This window comes from Ptychodera flava, chromosome 11, assembly GCF_041260155.1.
Source record: "Ptychodera flava strain L36383 chromosome 11, AS_Pfla_20210202, whole genome shotgun sequence".
NCBI classification, from domain to species: domain Eukaryota; kingdom Metazoa; phylum Hemichordata; class Enteropneusta; family Ptychoderidae; genus Ptychodera; species Ptychodera flava.
In genome coordinates this window covers 29,997,338-30,018,701 of record NC_091938.1, presented here as the reverse complement: position 1 = coordinate 30,018,701, position 21,364 = coordinate 29,997,338, and the positions used below count along the sequence as shown (strand labels likewise).

At 39.4% G+C, this 21,364-nt stretch overlaps 1 protein-coding gene across 2 annotated transcripts in view; it reads left to right on the top strand.

The window, feature by feature from the left end:
- Positions 1-470: 470 nt before the first annotated feature.
- LOC139144058 (uncharacterized) overlaps positions 471-21,364 on the top strand; it is a 118,114-nt gene continuing 97,220 nt past the window's right edge. Inside the window, exon 1 of one of the 2 annotated variants that reach the window (XM_070714705.1) lies at positions 471-964. In XM_070714705.1, the coding sequence (XP_070570806.1) occupies positions 610-964 (355 nt within the window). In that variant the 5' untranslated portion in view covers positions 471-609. Of the gene's footprint in view, positions 965-7,259; positions 7,662-21,364 lie in introns of those variants that run through there. The other variant, XM_070714704.1, reaches the window with a different exon arrangement.

Sequence of the window (21,364 nt, the reverse complement as noted above, 5' to 3'; positions counted from 1 at the left end):
CATGGCGCGGAGATAGACCATCTCATCCTGATTTGAGGCTCGATGTGGTCGAAGTTGTGTCCTTGAGGAAGGCACTTCACTTCTCATTCCTCTGTAGTAGGTATCGCATCCTGTAATTTGGCTTTCGCCTCTCGGATACCCGAAAATAGCAAAAGTGAAAATAAAATAAATTCAAGGAAATAAACAAACCCAGATAACAAAATAAGTCGACTCCACTTGTGCCTGGGCAATGTATTTCAAACGAACCCGGAAATCATCGACTTCAATAAGATACAAATAATCAGTCGGGTAAAAACTCGGTAAAGTCCCTCATTACCTCGCTAACTGTGCATGTCCTTTGTTAATCTCATACTTGGCAAGACCTTATTTGCATATGTTTTGCTGTTGTTATCTAACTGAATTCCCTCAAGGAAACCAATCAGACTCAATCTCCCCCTCCTTAACATGAATAAAATATAACTTACTACGTTGACTTAGACACTTTCACAGCATGTTTCCTTTTAGCCACCTCCTAAAGCTATATTGCACATCAGATCTGCGGGAGTACACTCGTAAGTGATAGGTGAGTCTAACAACACCGTCCTAGTCTTTAAGATACATTGGTAGAAGATGATTTTACATCGCATTCTCGTCGCTTTTGTGTTATATTCGATATTTTGGGAAAGCGTCAATGGAATTTTTTGGGACAGACGTCGAAGACGAAGAAGTCCGCCGCCTTGTCCAACAACGCATTGCCAAGTGAGTGCCTGGTCTTCGTGGTCTGCATGCTCTGTTCCATGTGGTACTAGCGGTACACAGACCAAACACAGAACAATCACTCAGAATCCAAGATGTGGCGGTTCAGCTTGTCCGACACTGATAGACTCGCGTTCCTGTAATAATCCAGGTTGCCATGGTCACGGCACTCCTCTGTCTTCTTCCTGTAACTGTACAGATGAATGGTGGGATACCTGTTGCGATAAACGTAAGTTATTGTTTGATGCAGAGATGTGTCTAGGAGATTTACTTAAGTCATACTTTGCTGAAATGATTGCGTATTTGTCGATCCTTTTACTTTCAAGTTGTTTTGAAGTCCTGACCTTACAAAAACATTGTTTTAATGAGAAAATTTGTCTTGCAATTGCATTAAATGTAGGAAGAGCTGCCGTAGGGGAAGACTGGCATCTACCGCGAATTTATTTCTATTTTATGCAGTGAGGTTTTCTATGTATAATATATTCAAATAGTTTATTGTGACTTGAGACGCACAGCAGAGTGATATGAGGAAGGTAGTTCGGTAAAAAGGAGATACAAAAACATTGATTAGTTACTGTTTGACTTATTTTGATAAACGAAATCAAAACTTGCTCTTCATTGATTGCAATGCACCGTGGGGCAGTGGTTAGAGGGTACCGGTCTCACTATCTGAGGATGGTACGTTGGAGACCCAGTAGGTCCAGAGTAACGGACTCATTGTCAGAGGATGGTGAGCTTGAGACTCAAGCACGGTGTTGTGCGCCTTAGCAAGGCACTTAACTTCTCATTGCTCCATTGGGTAGTGGGTTATGGGTACCTCATCCTGTAATTGGGTTCGCCTGTTGGATGAGTAGCAAAATAAAATAAAAATAAAATAATACAGAACCTCAATGTAATTTTGAGCATTAATTAGCATCAAGTGTTGTTGTGTAGATAATTAAAACGTAGAGACAAGACAGCCTTTGAAGTCACATTCAGTGCACAGTGGCCTGTCAAGTTATTTCCCATAAATGACCGTCGCTTTCAATTCAAGTTCAAATTGATTATTGAAGCCCGAGCCAAAAATACATGATGATACAATCTGAGTCAGTAGTACAAGCGAATGAATTTAATAAACAGATAAAGACTTACATCAAATAAACAATATTTTCTTCTTAATGAGAGAGAATAGTGGGAGATAATATGAGGAAAAGCGATGATGCTAAATCTTTCGTATATATTTTGTACAAATTATTACAAAGGAGGTGGTATCACTAAGACAAAATCAATAAACTCTATTACATTACACTTACGGCCGCTGTTGTAAAAGTGCGAAGATTTGCATTCCACGCAAGGTCAGAACTCACCCAGCCGTGTTGAGCTCAGCGCTGCATCGCCTCTATGGCATTCTTACTGGCGTCTGAAGTACATTTGATTGTTGTTAATATACATGAAGAAAAAGTAAACAATTTGCGTAAATACCATGGACAACTCAGACTTAACCTTAAACTTTGAGCGTGGCAATCCATTGAAGGTTAGGAGAGACATGTTGCGTCGTCACATTCTTCAATAAGTGATTTGTGCGCAAGGTGAAACGCCTCGAGTCGACTACTTTCTCTTATCAAATCTACTTTTTACTGTAGAGAAATCATCAAACATTTTAAGCGAAGAAAAGTTAAAGTTGCCCTTTTCGACCAATCTTATACCTGTTTTAGCAATAGACGGCCACCATTATGATTTGGAAACTAGCAATTAGCAAGATTGCAGAATATTTCCGTATTTCATGACTTTTCTTGATGATTATTTAGATTAAGAGGTATACATAATGAACGTGATTTTGTAAATTTTTTGGTTCAGTGGTTGACATTAAAGCATCGATAGAGGTATTTTGCTCCACCATTAAGCTCAGAATTGCACCAAAAGGCAAGTTGTTCTAGCGCGGTCTCCATCGATCAAAAAGCTCTTGGCCTGGTTCAGATTTAAGGTTGATATGTATTATGCGCCTCGAGAGTAAAAGACTTAAACTTTTGCTCAGACGTTTCATTTTTAACCATTCTCTTACCAAATCAACAATAAAACTCGGGGATCTCCGTGCAAAGTTGGGAACTAGCGAACCACTTACCCATCATTTTGCGATGTTTGAAATTCAAAATAGCAGCCATTCCTGTGTTTACTCTATTGGATGATAAAATTTCGGATTTTCGAAAACCTAAGACGTGAAGAGTTTTTCTTTGCCCAAGAGCTTTAAAATGAGCCCCAACAAGTGGTAGATAAGAAAAGAATTGTAGAAAATTGGGAGTCCGACTGTCTGCCCCGAGGCGCGTTCTATAGTAGCGGCACCACCACAACCACTACCACCAACAATGACGACGGCGACGAGGAGGACGACGATAGTGGTGAGTCTTGGGGTTAAAATACGGAATAAATTCTCGAGGCCTCTAAAGCTGTTTAATGATATTCTCCGTACAAAGCGAAAACAGTAGAATATTGACGCTTCGCTTTTTTTATATTCATGATGGAAATACATTTTGGTAAGTCAAAAATTAATAGAATTCCGAACTTGTTTAGACCTACTGTATCGACTCTAATCCACACTCTACCCTCCCTCACAAAGTCCCCATTGTGTACCTGAACAGTTGAAGGGCCGAAGAATAGAAGGAACGTAAGAGTGGTTTCCCAGATCGACTCGCTTAATAGCTGCAAACTACACCAGCCCATGGCCTTTGTTGAGGAACCGTGACCAGCCGCACTTCGTAGCTGGCGGAGGGCTGTGAGAGAATTTACAATTCCTTCAGATGTTGAGTTCACATAGTCAAACATATGTCAGTCAGTTTGACAACTCAAGGCAGAATGTTCTCTTTTGCTGCAAGAAATATGGTAGCGGGTTGAAAAGGCGGCATAAACATCAAACGGTTGAAAAGGATTCTCCATAGATATTGATTTTTAAGGAGTAGATAGGCGGATCTATTCAGTGTCTCAAACCCCGAACCAGTACGTGTTTTAATACGCTCAACACACCTCAAAGAGACCGACGACAATTTACAATTATACAGCGCACAAGCGAAATCACTTTTGTTAACTTTAGTGTGTTGGCCTCACTTTCGCCAGCATATATAAAAATGCACACCTGTTTCGCTGGAGGGTTAAATCTGCTCGATCGCTGACTAACCCAACTCCCAGCAACTAGAGGCCTTTCCATTTCATAATCTGTTTAAGATTTACTGGTATGCCTGTTGGTGAAAGTAGAGACAAGGGCGGCCTGATGAGCTCGGATACGAATCCATTCACAAGGCAAATAGACTAGATCTCTCTCAGGCATGTTTCCTGTTCGGGCGCTTCGGTTGAAGCAGACCCACGGGCCTGTTATCGATCATTGATGGTAGCTTTTCATGTTATATGTATTCAAGCGCTCAAAACAAATTCCTCAACTCAACTTAAAACTAAGCAATGACCAAACTCTTTTCACTGCGTTAGGAAACATTGCTAACCGCCTTGTAACTCGAACGGCGTATGTTGAGCTATACAATGAATGACGATGACAAGAGATTGAAAGAATTTTGAAATTTCTTCAAAAACACTGAAAAAAGGCAAAATTATTTGTCGAGTCATCAGTGCTCTCAGGCGGGTTCGTTTCCAACTTTTCCAAAGACACATTCTTGGCATGTACCTAGAATTCTCCGTGACGAAATTTTAAAAACATTTTCTTTTCTCTAAATAAATCCAACATCATAATCACTTTTCTTGCGCTTCTATTGAACATGCAAGCCAGTGAATCATCCGCGAAGACAGTATCACTCATAAGTACCTCCCCAGGAGAAGGACATAGTCGCTCGACTTTTGTTGAGAACAATTGCATCTTTATTACTCGTGTTACCTATGGGCGTGTTGTCTCGCTGTCAATCACCTAGACTTTCCATATTTGTATTTTACCACGCCCTCTTTCATAGTCACGTGTTTTTGGAGATGTTGGCGGAAAAAAAGGGGAGTTGAGTTTTTTGCTGTTGTGAACTGAACATGTGTGTCTGTTCGTTCTGTTCTCTGGGTATCTACGAGCCCCCACCTCACCCCTTTTTTGTCATATCAAGAAAACATGGGGTACTTGCATAATGTCACCCAGTGTACAAATTTACTACGGTACACAACTGCAAAATTGTCAACATTTATTCCTTTGTCAACTCCAAACAGATGATTTCGTTTGTGACCTCTAAACAAAATGAATTTTTTCCTATTCCGACTTGCTTCAAATTTTGCAATTAATGAATATCGAAAAAAAACTCAAAAGTGACTTTGGATGAACGCTGACGATTTTGTTATTGTAGCGGTGGTAAGCAGTCTGCAGAAGCTCTTTGAGCTCTGCATCGATCTCTAACAAGTTTTCGAACTTAATGAGTGACTTGGAGCACAGCAGTTGCTCGCAACATCACGGATAGTCGATGGAAGGCCGAAGGCTTGGAGTGTGAGGCCGAAGGCCCAATCTCGGTAGTATCTATTACCTCGGTCTGCTCGGTAATATAGCTTTAAACCTCGGTAGTACTGAGCCACTACCGAGGTTCGGGCTTCGGCCTCATACTCCCGACACACTATCCGTGCATCGCCGCGCTGCGAGCAACTGTCTGAACTGTGACTTGCATTCATCGTCCGCTCGCATGGCTGCATGTCCCGGACAAGAGATCTTGGCAAGCAAGCCAGGATGACTTACAGTAGGCAGTCCAGTGCAGTTGCAGGCAGTCATATTAGTGTCCGTGCACATTTTGTGAACAAAAAGACAATAGTCATGGTATTGAGGGGCTGTGTACACCTGTATCCGCCCTCAGGGGTCATTTCCGGGTTCACAGTTTCAATGCCGACAGATCGATGCGTCGCATTGTATCTTCTCAAACAAGTGTTTTCTATCGCGTCGTGACGCAACACCACACTTAATGACCAAGTCATGCAAACACTTACGGCAGTATTTGTAAACAATATAACTATTTATCTACTCGATACACAGCCATTAAATGCAAGTTTTTCACAATTTTGTTGCATGACAATCATATAGTACGTGATATCGGTGCTGCTGAAAGACCGTTTCCACGACGAGAGGATGAATCTGTTGCATAAACGGACTGGTGAACGCTTAAATATAAGACCAGTATGGAGATCAGAATGTGCAGTTCCCATAACCCGACCTACCCTATTTTTTACCTGCCGACCCTGAACTTTTTAGAGCTACGTAAACACGAAAGTAAAAAAAAAAGAAAAAAACCCGTAAAATTACGCGTTCGTTACTTGGCATTTGATTTTTGCTTGAACGAGGATGTCTTTTATGGTTTTATTCCTTTTATATGTGTGATACATTTTTCTGGAATGTTATGGCCAGTGTTTGACCGCCCTCAACCCCTGAAAAATGCATATTTAAAAAAAATATATTTTGGGGGAAAAAATTCCTGCCGAACTACCTACCCTATTTTTGAAAAACAATGTTATCGGAACAGCGCCATTTTTTTGGCCTCAAAGATCAGAAAGAACCAAGATGTCATATGTCACAAGAATCACACTACCAAGCACATCCGTGACAGTCAGTTTTACGCGAAGAAATGCAAATAGTAAATGGCAGTGTACACATCGTAGCTCCAGTGTACACATCGATGAGTAATGAAACTAAACCTATTGTTGACACTTTGCTCAAGTTTCCGGGTTCACGATACCACTTACACACTCGTAAACGATCAAATAATCGGCCACTTTCCATAGAAACATCAGCAGTGAAGGTGCAGTATGTATAGCAATTTTGTATGCACTCATTTGCATATCTAACTCAGCGCCGATGTATTTGATACACAGTCTTGCGAAGCACTCGGCCAATCACTTGTTTAGCCCATGCTTCGTGTGTGATATCCTCAACACCGACTATATGTTGACTTGGTTACGCGATATTCATGATAACACCAGACTTTCTCTATTTCCATTAAATTTTTAATGGTTAATTGTCATTATTTCGTCATTTCCTTGCAAGATGTATATCTTATCCGTATAGTGAACATGTCTCTGAAACTTAGGTTTAACTTCGTAAGCTTTGAGTATTTAAGTTAAATCAATTATCATTGCCCGGATGGCTCTCAGATTAGCATTTATTTGAACAGGTCAAGTAGATGATATGTCTGGTAAGACTGGTCATTTTTTTATTCTGAATATCTGCTGCAAGGTTTTAATAGGCGAACGCAGTATTTATTACTAACGTATGGGGGAACTTATTGTCATAGAAAATAAACACTGTCGTCAGAATGGTTAGAAACTTTAAATGCCGTCTCCTGAAACAGTTAAAAAAGCTTCACATTACAGCGTCAAGTCTGGACTTGTAAGGTGTAGTTATATATGAGCGAAAGAAAATACGTGTTGACGAGTCTTGACCCTTTGGTCTTAAGGAGAATTTTATGGGTCTTTCCCAAATAGTATACTGTAGGAAATTACACACGTTGGATATCCGGGTTCAGATGTCAGGTATTGATTCAGACAGGGTTGAGAGATATTGATTGCACTTCTATAGACTGACGGACCTGTACTTAAAGTTTCTACTGAGTTAGCACACATTGAAGTATATGAAGATATGGAGCTGTACTGCAAGATTTTTCTTGCCCTTGTCCTCTACTCATTGAGTTTTGAAAACGACGGGGTTGATGGGATATTTAGAAGGCGACGTCGACGGCGATCTCCTCCCCCTTGTGGCCCATCGCCTTGTCAGGTGAGCAGCTGGTCTACGTGGTCATCGTGTTCCGTTCCGTGTGGTACTAGCGGCACAAGGACCAAGACGAGATCTGTTACCTCGCACGCTAGCTGCGGAGGTTCGCCTTGTCCAGCTCTTACTTACTCGGAGTCTTGTAACAATCCCGGTTGCCATGGTCACGGCAATCCTCTATCATCTTCTTGTTCGTGTGAAGATGAATGGTGGGACACGTGTTGTGATAAACGTGAGTACAAGAACCCGGTTGTTCGACCGGCCTATGTTCCATTTCCCTGTATAATGTGCGACAATATTACAAATATTACAGAGAGAGAGAGAGAGAGAGAGAGAGAGAGAGAGAGAGAGAGAGAGAGAGAGAGAGAGAGAGAGAGTAGTAACTAGACGTGTTGACATTACTAAAACTCAAATTACTTTCAAAACGAGTCATGCCATTCTGCAGATACGATGTAAACGGTTGGCCTATAAAACGAAATAGCGAGTGCCTATCCCATCCTTGCCTTATAAAAGTCCTTACACACTCCAACGAAATTGATTGCTGACCATACGGGTGAATAAGCCTTTAAACCTCTTAAAAGATTACCTCGGTGATATAAATTTCAAGTATCCTTTCGAACAAGTGTCAGCGTTCTACTATGTCACTATGATTAATAAAAATACACATTCGTACTCCAGATCCGCTACTCCTATATTGATTGATATCTACAGGGAATAAACTGCTGACGTCCGCATTTGCTAAAAATCATATGTTGTTTATAAAATTAATAAGACCTGACACAATCGCAAAAAGGGACAAGTGAAGGTCAACTCTCATGGTTCTTCGCAGCATCTGATCATTGACTTGTATTCATGTGTTCTTATCGATCTGGCCGAGAGAGGGCTAGGCTGTGTAAGGATTCAGTAAATATTAATTCAGTTTCGTTCTGATTCGAACTCACGACATTCGGCACCAAATCCCCGAACCCTATCACCTATAGCGAAGACATCACAGTCAAAACCGCTTGGCCAAATCCCCACTCGATAAGATTCTACACAGTTGGATTAATCACGGTCCCTCCACAATTAATCTAAGTTTGCAATGTTAAGGGCAGACGAGGACGATGCCACGTTGCGAAGCGGAAGATCGTGTAAGGGGCTGTGAAACAACCAAATGAGTCAAAATGTGGTTGTCTGCGGTCTATCTTGTTTGCTGACAGCAAAAACGATAATGCATTTCCCCACTGTTATACCAAAAAACTGGCCGAGACAATTGTGTTATGAGAAGATTATTGCCCCGGAAAGCATAGATATACACCAGTCTTCAGGCACTTTTCTGCTGTTATTTGCACAGGTATGACTGTAATTGACATGTGTGGTTTTAAGAATTAGGATTCTGAGAATGTGAAATTGCGTAGACCGCTCACCACGTTTACCTCCGAAGACAGTTCGGTGCGCCTCGTTCGCAAGACTCAGTCCATCGGGGGTCCAGGCTTTTGTAAGTCAACAGATCCTTCATTCCAGCGCTGGTATGCTGACAGATCTGCAAATTCAGACAAAATAGGCGTATTACTACTTTAGCTGGTCGTAAATTTTGCAGTGTGCCAAATGCATACGTGGATGTCGGATCTAACTCGCATTTCCTTTCATTGCTTATTAGAACAAAATATAGAGTCTATCTTTCCTGAGTTGATCACAGGAATACGGCTGTGATCATCATAACACGTTGTCATAATGATCTGTAGGGGCCGCAAAGAATATCATGCACTTTCCATATCATAAACATACGATTTAAATAATATCATGCACGTTTTTGGCATCTGAGACATAGTTCATTTAAGAAGGCTAGTCCCATGATTGATAGTTCTCGGCAGTCAAGTGATGTTCTTAATCACGATCGCCTCAAATTTGAATTGAAAGCTCATTTTGTCTGAGAATTTGATGACACATGGATTGATAGAGGTGGCAGGTTTAGGTTTCTGGTGTAACTTAAAGTTTTATATCACAATCAATGAGACTTTTAATGCAAATTTTAATCAAGAAATTTAAATCACATATTGTCCTACTCTACAAGTAGGAGATTATGGACAAGTTTTAATCGACATTTTTCTACGTTTTAATTTATAATTGATATTTTATTGTTTGTATTTCCAAGTTATCTGTTTACGTAAACGTATTTCGTGCGTTTTTGGCAGGTGATTCTTAATTACTCTCGCTCAGTGTTCTGGCAAGTATCATTTGCCGAATGAATGTGGCTGACTGAGGCGCATGCGCTCCTTGAAATTCCGATGACGTCAATTGTTTTACATTCTGGCGGCAATGTACCACATTTCACATACGGACAAGATATCGCGCCACAGTCTCCGTGACATACTGAGAACGGTGTTCGATTTGTTTCAACAATCGTTGTAGCTCAAAACGATAGAAAATGCTTCAAGATGGTATCAAACTTGTCACAAATTGGGACTTTGCTTTATTTTGTGGATCTGTCATGTGATTTGCTGCCAAATACAGTGTGTATATTGACCGCCAATTTTAAAGCACTAACAGTAACATTCGATAAACATGATAAACGTGCGTGTTAATCAACCAGTGAACGTAATAGAGACAAAAAGTAGATCCAGAATTTATTCAACTACGGAAACTAGGCCGAAACGTGGTTCGGAAAGATAATTCACGAATATGTGCTCTAAAATATTGTGATTTTGTTGGCCGATGCTAGTCAAGCCCGCCTGTCTGAGATGTGTTATAATAGGCTACAAAAGGCGCGTTCCCCAGACAACCATGTACCATACAGGTGCCTGTATTTTCCTTTAAGGCCATCGTCTGGGCTAATGTCGGTCAAAATGCTCAAAAATCAAATTTTATTTTTTTCCTTCATTGTCACCCTCGACATGTATACTTTCAAATAAGCTATATCATTCTTCAAAAAATATTAACTAAAATCGAGGAAACTCGCGTTTTTTTCCCACTGACCCCTGGTCAAATTTTATTTAGTCTAATTATATATTCAAAACAGGTAAATCGCTATTTTTGGTTGCCTAAAAACTTTGTTGAGTTATGGCATCATGTATGAAGTAGTGACCATTTGCTTGCTTATTGAAGCAGCTTTTTCAGAGGTAAAAATATAGCGGTTGTGGAAATTGTGAGTTTGAGACTAATTGCAGTCTAAAAAAGCCAGATCAATGAGTAATCGGGAAGAAATTTGCAACAAATGATTCTGTTTTATATTTTGTGTGGATATTACTGTAGGCATATGAAAATTTTCATTCAGGTATAGCAATTAAACAGAAAACAAAACATATACTAGACGTTATGGTGTCCATATACATAACAAGTAAAGAATCTCACATGAATTTCATTATCATGCTGATTATAAAATCAATGTTTTTTTGATAATTAACAGTTCATTTTTCACTTAGAAAGCAATTACAACCAGGCTTTTGTAAATAGAATTCTAACTGACAATTTAAACTTGTCCAATACCCTATTTTTAGGTCGTAAACTTTGCATGAAGTATGAGTATCACCTTTATGTTGTAAACATTTCAATTCAATACTCCTAACAATTGTGTTTCGTACTGCATTCGTTTCTTGTAGCAGTAATAACTCTTGAAAGAATGGTTGGAATGCAATGAAAATCAGCCAACATATGTGAAATTAAATACTTTACAAAATAACCTCAAAAAACAGGTCATCCAATCATGTCATAGTAGAAACTTGACGGAAAGTTGTGAAATTTATTAATTTTTCAATCTTACCGAGATGACTATGATTTAATTATATTGACATCTTATACAGTCATAGATTTAGAGTTCATATTGTAATACATATACATCTGAATGCTACAGAAAAAATTCGGTTGTTGTATGACTTTTCGTTCAATAGATATCTTTGCCACAAATTTCCTCATATTTTTAACCCTGAAATTGTCGCCATGCCAACCGAATATCCGTTTTCCCCCTGCACTGCATTTTACCATCTACTGCAACAAAAAGATGACAAACTCTGAAAACAAGGTACTACACGGTTAGTGTTTTAAAATAGCCCAGACAATAGCCTTAAAAGAAAGGAGCAGTCTACGTTTGCAGTCACCAGCAGGGGGCGCTGTTCCGACTAGAGCGCCAACGAAGCATGGAAAAAAAGAAGCATGGAATTATTTATGAGCAAGAAGTGAATAAAGCATCGTTCTCACGAATTTTCCCCCATTCAACATCGACGAACCTTATCAGAAGTCAATCCCTAGTTCCACCTCGTCCACCACCTGTAGTGTAACTGGAAATAATTACAATCGAAGATAAAGGGCCCCCCTAACTTCCTATTCAGAGTATATAAGTTGATTTGGCTGGCTGGACACGACACAGGAATTTCGATGCTTGAACGAAGCACTTAGTTTCTCGTTCATTCCTGATGGTAGGGAAGTCGGAAGCAAAATTTAGGAAGTACTATGTAACTTATGTATTTGAGATTGTGCGCACAGAAACGTTCGTTCGTTTGTGATGATCGTCATTACTTCTATGCTTGAGAGCAAATATCAAGTACTCCTATAAGTTGAGCGCGATGTCGCTTGGATTCTCTGAGTCGTCCGCAGACAGTGCAATTTCACCCTAATGGGAACCCAAGATGCACAATTGATGACAGAACATGTCCGTCAAGATAAAATTGGATAAGTTATTTGTAAAGTTTCAAAATTCCTAAGTATAATACACTTAGGTGGTTTCAAGTCCCGTAAATGTAATGTGCCGACATGTACTTAATCTGCGAGCATTTCCTTTTCTGTTCGGGTTATGTTTGCATGCACTTCACTGCCTTCTGATTGGATGACGAGCTCCCAAGAACCAGAACGAGTATTTTTACTCAACAGTAATCACAGTGTTCGGAGTGGCATGTAGTAGCAATTTGCGGATGGCGCGTATATTTAAAATATCAGCGTATCGACACTTAATTTTAAATATATCTTAACCTGTAAAGCCCTCTACAAGACCACGTGAAAAAAATCCGAAACACCACTGAATCAGTTTAATGACGGCCGATGAACCCGGAAGAATTAGATAAACGGGTTACTTGGAAACAGTTGTAAGATGAATCGAGTTCTTTGGAGGATACCATTCCATAAAACAGGATATTGATATTCATAGCTCGTTCGGCGATTTTCTGTCTTGCTTGATTGCTTCAAAGGTCAAATGCCTGGCAAGGAAAGTATTGTCGTGTCGCCGACAATTGCCACTTGACTGTCGATCTGGTGTCCAGCGTTGCACCTTGCAGTGTAGCATTTGCGGTGAAGCTCTTTCATTTAAATTGTTCCTTCACGTATAAGCTAGCAATTGAGTAAGAGAAGTCAGTGTTACTATCCTGAAATTGGTCCTCTCATGATCTAACGTGCATACCTGACATAACACTGAAATTCTTGTAGGATGGTTGAGTACCTGTCTTGGATGTCATAAATTTGAATCTCATCACCAACTTACATGTAGCTTCACAATATACTAAAGAATAAGCTCTCCTCAATCGTAAATAATCAGTTGGACATAATGGTTGGGCCGATTGAACTATAAAAGTGACACGGCTAGAAACCTAGGGACCATAATGCAGGGCAATGTGCGTATTTGTGTTTGTCATGATGTACTTACGTGTGCCGATGAAGATGATCCCGATGATTAAACAGAAGATCTGCTCTGTTGACCTTGTACTACTTGCAAAGCCATTGCAGAGGAGAGTTTGGGAAAGTCAGAGTATAATACATTGTTATTTCTTACATTTTGTTTTCAAATGCTGGACCGACACTTACACTCAAATATTATGATAATTTCCTTTAAAGTGTTTTTGAGAAGGCAAATCTTGCCCGACGCCTTTAATTCGAAGTTTTTTGATTGCCAAGGTCACTATGGAGTCTCTGGTTCCCTCGTCTTTATCATTTTATGGCACTAGACATTCTGACAAGTTTGGTTTCATTAATGTAGGCAATCGACGTAGGAATTCAAAGCATTGTTGATTTTATTTATTTATTTATTTCAGGTGAAAGGAGTTGACAGACTCAAATATAGTAAAAATCCAATAAAGTCGTGATCTACCATTGAGTCGTCCGTAAATCATAAACAAAATAGCCGAAAAGTATTGAATGCAAGTAAAAGTAAAACGAATGACAGTTGAGCACGCTGAGTGAACAGTCAGGACAAATCTGGAACCAAAGAAGGGTAAATTCATAAAAATAGAGCAAAGATAAGAAATATCCTATTAATCAACATTTAAGTTGCAATGGATGAAATACTTCAAGTTATACTTCAAGCTATTAAGGTTGTCGCTGCATGTTTATCCTGCTGCATCTATGCATTTCATCCAGGGCCATAAACCCAAAACCCCTGGGTATTGTAAGGTGTTGAACACAACTGTTGCTCTAGTTCCTAGGGATGTAGCACCAGTTTATTTAATGAGTCTACTAACAACGGGTTCAACACATTCTATTCACTTGTCATATAAACCCCCAAAGTCAGGCCTTTGAAAGCCGCAAACCCAGAAATCACATGAGAAACCAGTAGCCAAATCTGAAATCCATCAAACTGTTATAATTCATATGATCGCGAATTGTACCTGCAATTTGCAGAAACAACAATAGGCTTTTAAATAAATATGAGAGGTTCTCAAATATGATTGGCACTATTGGCGTCACGTGACTGCTTTTGATCGAGAAAAAAGGGCACATTAATGCTGCAACCACTCTGCAGAAAACGCGCTGAAGGATGTGTATAACACAACTTCCCGATAGGAGTTCCAGAAACGATTTAATAAATCAGGAAATATCGTATTTGTCTCTGGCAAATCTTTTTATTGTTGTGATTGTCCGTCTGTCTGTCGGTTTTCACATATTCCCTGGCTTCCTCTTCTGCAACCTAAATGAGCCCCATTAGGTCTGATGAAACCTCTAAGAGGTTTGATCAAAGTTTCTTATGTGGTAGCCTAGAACCAAAGCGTAACTGATTGTGATTGGTATTTTCTTCTATGATAATTAATCATGATTTCCAAGTGGATTATATCATAGGATTCATGATTGATTTTTTATGCTGTTAACGTGTGGACAAATTGTATCTTAGGCTCTGATACCGAAACTTGAGTGTTCATAGGGAGAAAGGGGATGTTTCTCCGACAATTGCCTTTAGATATAATGAATATTTAGATCACCAATTGCAACATTCAAGTCTATTATTCTGAATAAAATCACGACGGTCGAGTGAAAGAAATTTTCCTCTCTGACGTACGTCGACACTACACGTAAACACATCGCTGTACAATCAGTTTTGATGGTCTTTGTGTAGGTTTTCAGGTCTTCTTTTTACTGTAATTTGGTGATCATGTAGATTTTTTGCAACGCGTTTTTTTTTATCAGGAAATACAAATGAACTCATTGGGTCAGCATACAAAGGCTGAAGCATGGGATATTATATTAGACTTTTTCTTGGTCAAATTTTGTCCTTGCTGAGTTTGGGAGAGCACTAACCGATTCAAGTGTGAACTCGGGAATTGAAGACGAAGGGGCCCTCACCGTGTCGACCAAGGTCTTGCCAAGTGAGTAATTGGTCCGACTGGTCGACGTCTCTCGTGGAAATGATAATGGAAAATCAAGATCTCAGCAGCTAGGTCACACTATCTGAAATGTAGGGTTCGTCAAACGATCATCACAAATAGAAGAACAAAATAGCAGCTGAATGTTTTTATATTTTCTTCTCTGCTATGGCGACTTTCTAGATCACATTGTCGTAGGTGTCAGTATGCTGTAGTGTTACTTAAAATCGGTTTTATTTAGGGAGATGTTAATAAACATCATATCCTTTGTTCTAAGCGTCACTCTCGATGTGCTCTTTATTTAGCATATTTAGCATAATAATATTCATCTTTACTTTCGCCACACCTTTCCGAATAAGGAAATACAAATGAATTTTCAGTATTCAATTTATAGAGGCTTAAGCATGGGATCTCGTTCGGGGCTATTTCTTGCTTTAATTTTATTCTCCCTGATTTTGGAGAGCACTGACGGATACAAGGGTGGACGTGGAGGCAGTGGGGGTGAAAGACGAAGAAGTCCTCCGCCGTGTCGAAGAAGGCATTGTCAAGTGAGTAGTTGGTCATGGTGGTCGACTTGCTCTGTGCCCTGTGGAAGCGGTGGTAAACAATCAAGATCTAGGCAGATCAAGGTAAAGCCGAGCTGTGGAGGGTCATCTTGTCCTGGACTGAGTGAGTCAAGGTCATGTAACTATCCCGGCTGTCATGGTCACGGAACTCCAGTGCGCGCTCAATGTAGTTGTGATGATACTTGGTGGGACAAATGTTGTAATATACGTGAGTAAATTACATGATCGGATTATTTTGTTCTGATTTGTGTTCAAACAAAGCACATAAGACTTCGATGTATATATATATATATATATATATATATATATATATATATATATATAATTTATTTATTTATAACGCTCTGCTTTTTTTTGCATTGAGCACTGTAATTTCCCTCGAGGACATCTGTATACTTCGATATATATATATATATATATATATATATATATATATATATATATATATATATATATATAATTTACGGCGAGGGAGGATACGGCCGCTACACGGGAAATCACGAGTCCACGACGCAGACACACGAGTGAGGAATACGGGGGGATTATATATTTATCACATGCATAGACCCAGTTTTCCGTGAATAAACCTTCAAGGAGTGATAATTACTGGGAAAAAACGAGAGGGAGTATTTTACAAGAATTCATACGCTTGTGTTATGCGGTCGTGGCTGGGTCAAAGCTGACTTGACTGCGGTCAGCTCACATGTCGGGGCTGCCGGCTGCTCCTATGGATAATTAGCGTCTCTCGTAGGGCTTTTTCTGTGCGAATCAAGCGGAAATGGGAAAGACTATGGATTTTTAATGCAAGGTATTTATTTGGTACTTACTATAACATCAATTTTAGTGAAAATTCATTCATAAAATTATTGGACGTACAAGCGGGACGTCGCGACACTCAGCCGCGGCTGGCGAGAACGGGTTATTTTTGTATAGGATAAAGCCCGAGTACGAGGCTCTTCTGGTATATAAAGTCCAACCCAACGATAAAATGTCGAGGCCGCAGGCCGAGACATTTTATCGTAGGGTTGGACTTTATATACCAGAAGAACCCGAGTACGAGGGTTTTATCCGACTTAAAAACTATCGCCCCTAACTGATATATTTTCGTTTTCAATGTGTTTACGTCAACCGTCCCCTTTGTCAAAGTAACATGTTAAGGATATGATTAAAACTTTTATTTGTAAAATAGCCTTCCAATGTAATGGAACATCCTATAAATGCCCTAGGCACATTATATAAATGCTCTAGGGCACAGCAGATTTTGTGTTGAAGCTGGTTTCCGCTGTGTTACCAAATTTGAATATTAAAACGTACCAGATGTCTACAGAATATGACATGTTCACTTTTGATTGGACAGTACATTACTACGGCGCTGTCATTCGTTTCTGGAATTTGGTGACCAAGGCTTTACGGGTAGATAAAACACCCTGAATTGAGCACTCTGATTGGTCAATCAACAGTAGATAGTTTTTAAGTCAATATTCGAACATCATTCAAATAATTCTTCTTTGCAAAGTTTGTATGAAATTTTCAAAATTAACAATTATTATGTTTTACGAAATTGTCAATTGTATGTTTAATATTTTACGAATAAAATGAGCGTGTTTAAATATAATGAGGACAGTGTTCGGCTCTGACTCAATCGGTAAGACAACATACAAGCAACGAGTCTTTCTTAGCTCAGACGCGAGACGACGGAAGTTCAACAACAGGGTACAATACAGAAAACGTGATGCACAATATGCATGGACAAAACAATAGCTTGCACCTTTAAATGCACTGATAACATTGTGAACTCGTCGCTCTTAAAAAATATAATAGCGTTTCTTCTGATGAGTCTCAAGTCCGGAGTATCGTCATTGCTGTCAGAAATAATGTACGCTCTTTGCTTCATCGGCTCGCCCCGGGGGCTCGACTGGTTGACTGCCGCGGCAGCATTGATCGTGATGTTGAACTTGAAACCCGTCCATGTTGCTTCAGAAAACATTCTTACTGCTGTAGGGATGATTGGTACGTGTCTTGGGTTATCGGCTATGCTTATTATGTTGTTTGATGGACATCGAGAAGGGCAATTTTGACGAGGTAGACAACACAAAATGCCGGTAACATACCGTTAAAATGTCAGCAGTGTACAAATCAAACGTTTCAATCGAAATCAACGACGAAGAAACACAAATTCATAAAAATTCTAGTATCGACGGTATTTTGTGTTCTACACATATATTTTAATACTCCATATTTCCTTATGTTTCATTACCCTCCCACTTTTGCATTTCAGGGATTTGAAAATAAGTTCTGAACTGAACAGCTGATTTTTTGTTTACGTTTTAAAAGTAGTCCGGGTCCCATATCCACCACATGTGGAATATGGATTCATCGTAGTCATATATCTATAGTGTGACGTCATACTATAGGGATAACTGGGTCTATGTATGTGATATATATATATATATATATATATATATATATATATATATATATATATATATATATATATATATATATATATATATAGCAAAGTATACAGATGTCCTTTTAGGAGATTACAGAGCTCGATGCTAAAAGCAGAGCGTTGTAAATAACAACACGCATTACTTCAAGTACACAGTAATTATAACATTAGTTTCATTCATCTACCAATCTTTAGATTAGTTTTTCCTAAAAAATTTTCTGTCATTTTATGTGGTTGGGACATACTACAATGTAATATAGTTCTAGGTGGTATTGAAATTCGATAAATAACATTTATTTCGATGGCTATACTTTGAAACCAACTCAGATCGTTTCTTTAACAGCGTAGATACGTCAGCATTGATATGTGCTTTTCTGATCACTATCCAAAGATACAAAGATTACATCGCTTGCTTATGTTATAGTAACTCCATGCTCTGTCAATAATTGACCATGATACAGGTAAACCAAATACTTAAAAATTACTATTAAATATAGGACAACAACGGTGACGTTACCACTCGCTGTGCAAAACTAAAGGAGAAGTGGGAAAATCGATGGCCATCTTACTGACTTGGCAAATGCCATTAAAAAGTGTCCGTCTTTACTCGGTACAGAATTATTCTTGAAGATAATCCCGGGCGGAAAATGTAAGCATAAGTTCAGCAATCTAATCAGAAGGAAATTCAAAAATAGCTCGTCGGATTTTCCTTATAGCAACGGTGTGTTCACTTTGTGTTTGATACGAGTGCCATTGGGAGTGCTTGAAAATCAGGTTAAGTTCTAAACGGGAAAGGGAAGAGGCGCTGAAGTGTTCCATTGTCCATATGATTAGATATCCTGTGAAGACGTAATCGTGAATTAAACGAGTAGCGTTACATGTATGCATTTTCTTAAGCCTTTTAGTCCACATAAAATTGTTCTCGACTCAGAGCAAGGAAGAATTTGCAGAAATTTATTCATAGAAATAAAGGCAATGTCATTTACCACTGGTTTGAGACTGGATTCATAGAGATAAAATGCGCAATCCTTGCAGAAATAGATATTTTTAGTCTCATCAAAGCCAATAAACGTCATGATCACTTTCGCCTTTGTGCAAAAAATCTAACAGGAAAAAGTAATATGCACCAGGAATTGAGTTTACAATTCTCTGTATCCCTAGTTGACTCTCTGTATATCTATACTAGTTAAGTTAGTATGAACCTTTGAAAGTGAAAGACTTAAACTTTTGCTCAAACGTTTTCTCAATGAAGCCTTCGACAATTCTCTTACCTAATCAAAAATAAAAATCTGGGGTCACCGTACAAAATTTTGCACTAGAGAGACAAATTGCCTGAGATTTCCCGATATTTGAAATTCAAAACGGCCGCCATCCCTATGTTAACTCAATGGGGAAAAACAAAATTTTCGATTTTCGAAAAATTGTGAGGGTGAAAAGTTTTCTTGCGGCAAGATCTTTATAGCCCCACAAGTGGTAGATCAGAAAAGAAATGGAAAAGTTTGAGAGTCCGAATGTCCCCAGGGCGCATTCTACCTTAAGGTGTAGGATCAGTTCACAGGGCGAACATCGGTATTTACGAAGTCCTCACATTCACTTGCCATTCATACACCTCATGCTTTTCTACACAACATTAAATTACTCACGTAAAGCTGTTTCATACTCGGAGAAAATTCTAGTCAAAAGACATTGTAAGGTGCTTTACTCGCAGGCCGTGCTCCCGGAAATAATACGACAGAAACCAATGGTCAGGCGTAAAGTGAATATATCTGTACGGTCACTTCTCTGATTGTAGGAATTCATGTTAATCATGAATGGAGCTGGTACTGTCATGCAAAGATATGTCGACATTATTTTCTAATTTTCTGCATTTTTGCCTGTGCGGGGTGTCATCCTGGTTTACTGCCTTTAAACTTTAACCTTGCAATACAAGTTGTGTAATTGTTAACATATAGTCCCTTATCTGACATTTTAGACCCGGTAAACACCAAGCAATAAGCAAATTATTGGTGTAAGCATCAAGCAAATCACAAGTGCCATGATAAAACAATCTTACACACGTTCCCGCAAGAAAATACATAGAGTCGGTTAATAGAAAGTCAGTTCCCATTACGATGGGTTATGTATGATAAAATGCCACATGCTCATTCTGTAACGCGATTGGACGCAAGGACATGTCAGATGACGAAAGAAAAATTGAGGATTAGGCTTAATCCGCCAACTCCAACCATCGGTCTACGGCTCGACCATTGAAGGTAAACTGCCACGAACGACCGTACAAGCGCTTTGAACTAGTACCCGTGAAAAAGTACCCGGTCACATTATTAGGACAACGAATAGGGCTGGCGGAGTAGTTTGCAGCACAGTCCCTGCACTGTGTTTGCAGCTTTGGAACAATGGCGATGCATGCCAATCGAGGTCGCGGCCCGATATGCATAAAACTTTTGTAGTGAAGGTTCATTTAATGTTATCATGCATACCTATAAATACCTTGATTTTTGTTTTTCCCAATTAGTCGTTTTACCTTTTAGGTGACCCTGACACAACAAGTACCTTGTCATGATGTTAATTTTCTACTTCCTGTATAGACTGGCAAGATTAGTGTTTCTCGTGAGGTTAGAGCGCCATAAGCGATGAGTGCCTGACATTGAATTATAATGCACTGCATTGAAGCAGCTCATAGGCTTTTGAACGTTTCATCGCTAATCGGTAACAGAGTTTCCAGTGCAGTCGAAAATCCCGATTGCTGAAGTTGCTTTCGACATCTATTGAAAAGACATTGGTAACTCTTAGGTTGCCATGGAGAAATTTTCCGGTGAGCTTTTCACAGTGTATTTGTTGCTGCATTGAATACATAAAAACATTAGATAGCACAGCATTGAGTATTTGTTGGGTGTGTTTAAAAATGCAATAATGTCAGGTCCCCATATGAGCTCAGTGTAGCGCCCGTCTTATTTTGTCAGAGGAGCATTGCTGTTTCGCTTGTCCTGCCATACAGAGGCCATTTTGTGAACCCGGAAAAGTTCCACACATATATAAAGTTTAAAGCTATTCAGGAGACTAGAGTCCTTTGGCAATATTCCATCAAAAGGAGAGTTTACATTCAGAACAGAACGTTAAATCGTATGTCTTTCACGAGTCTGTTGCATGATGGCCTAGCAGATCCCAGGGTTGGTATGGACAGTGTAGTCACGTGACCGTTCTTCGCCAGAGGAGACCGGAGTCGAAAAAGTCATGGTGTCAAGTAGGCCTACTCATTCTTGCAGTATGATACTGGTACATAACCAGTCCAATTTGAACTTTTTGCACATTACCTACTTAGTTAGCAACGGACTCCGCCAAGGAAACGAATCAGTGGTACATTAATTCTGCAAGGATTTGTCTT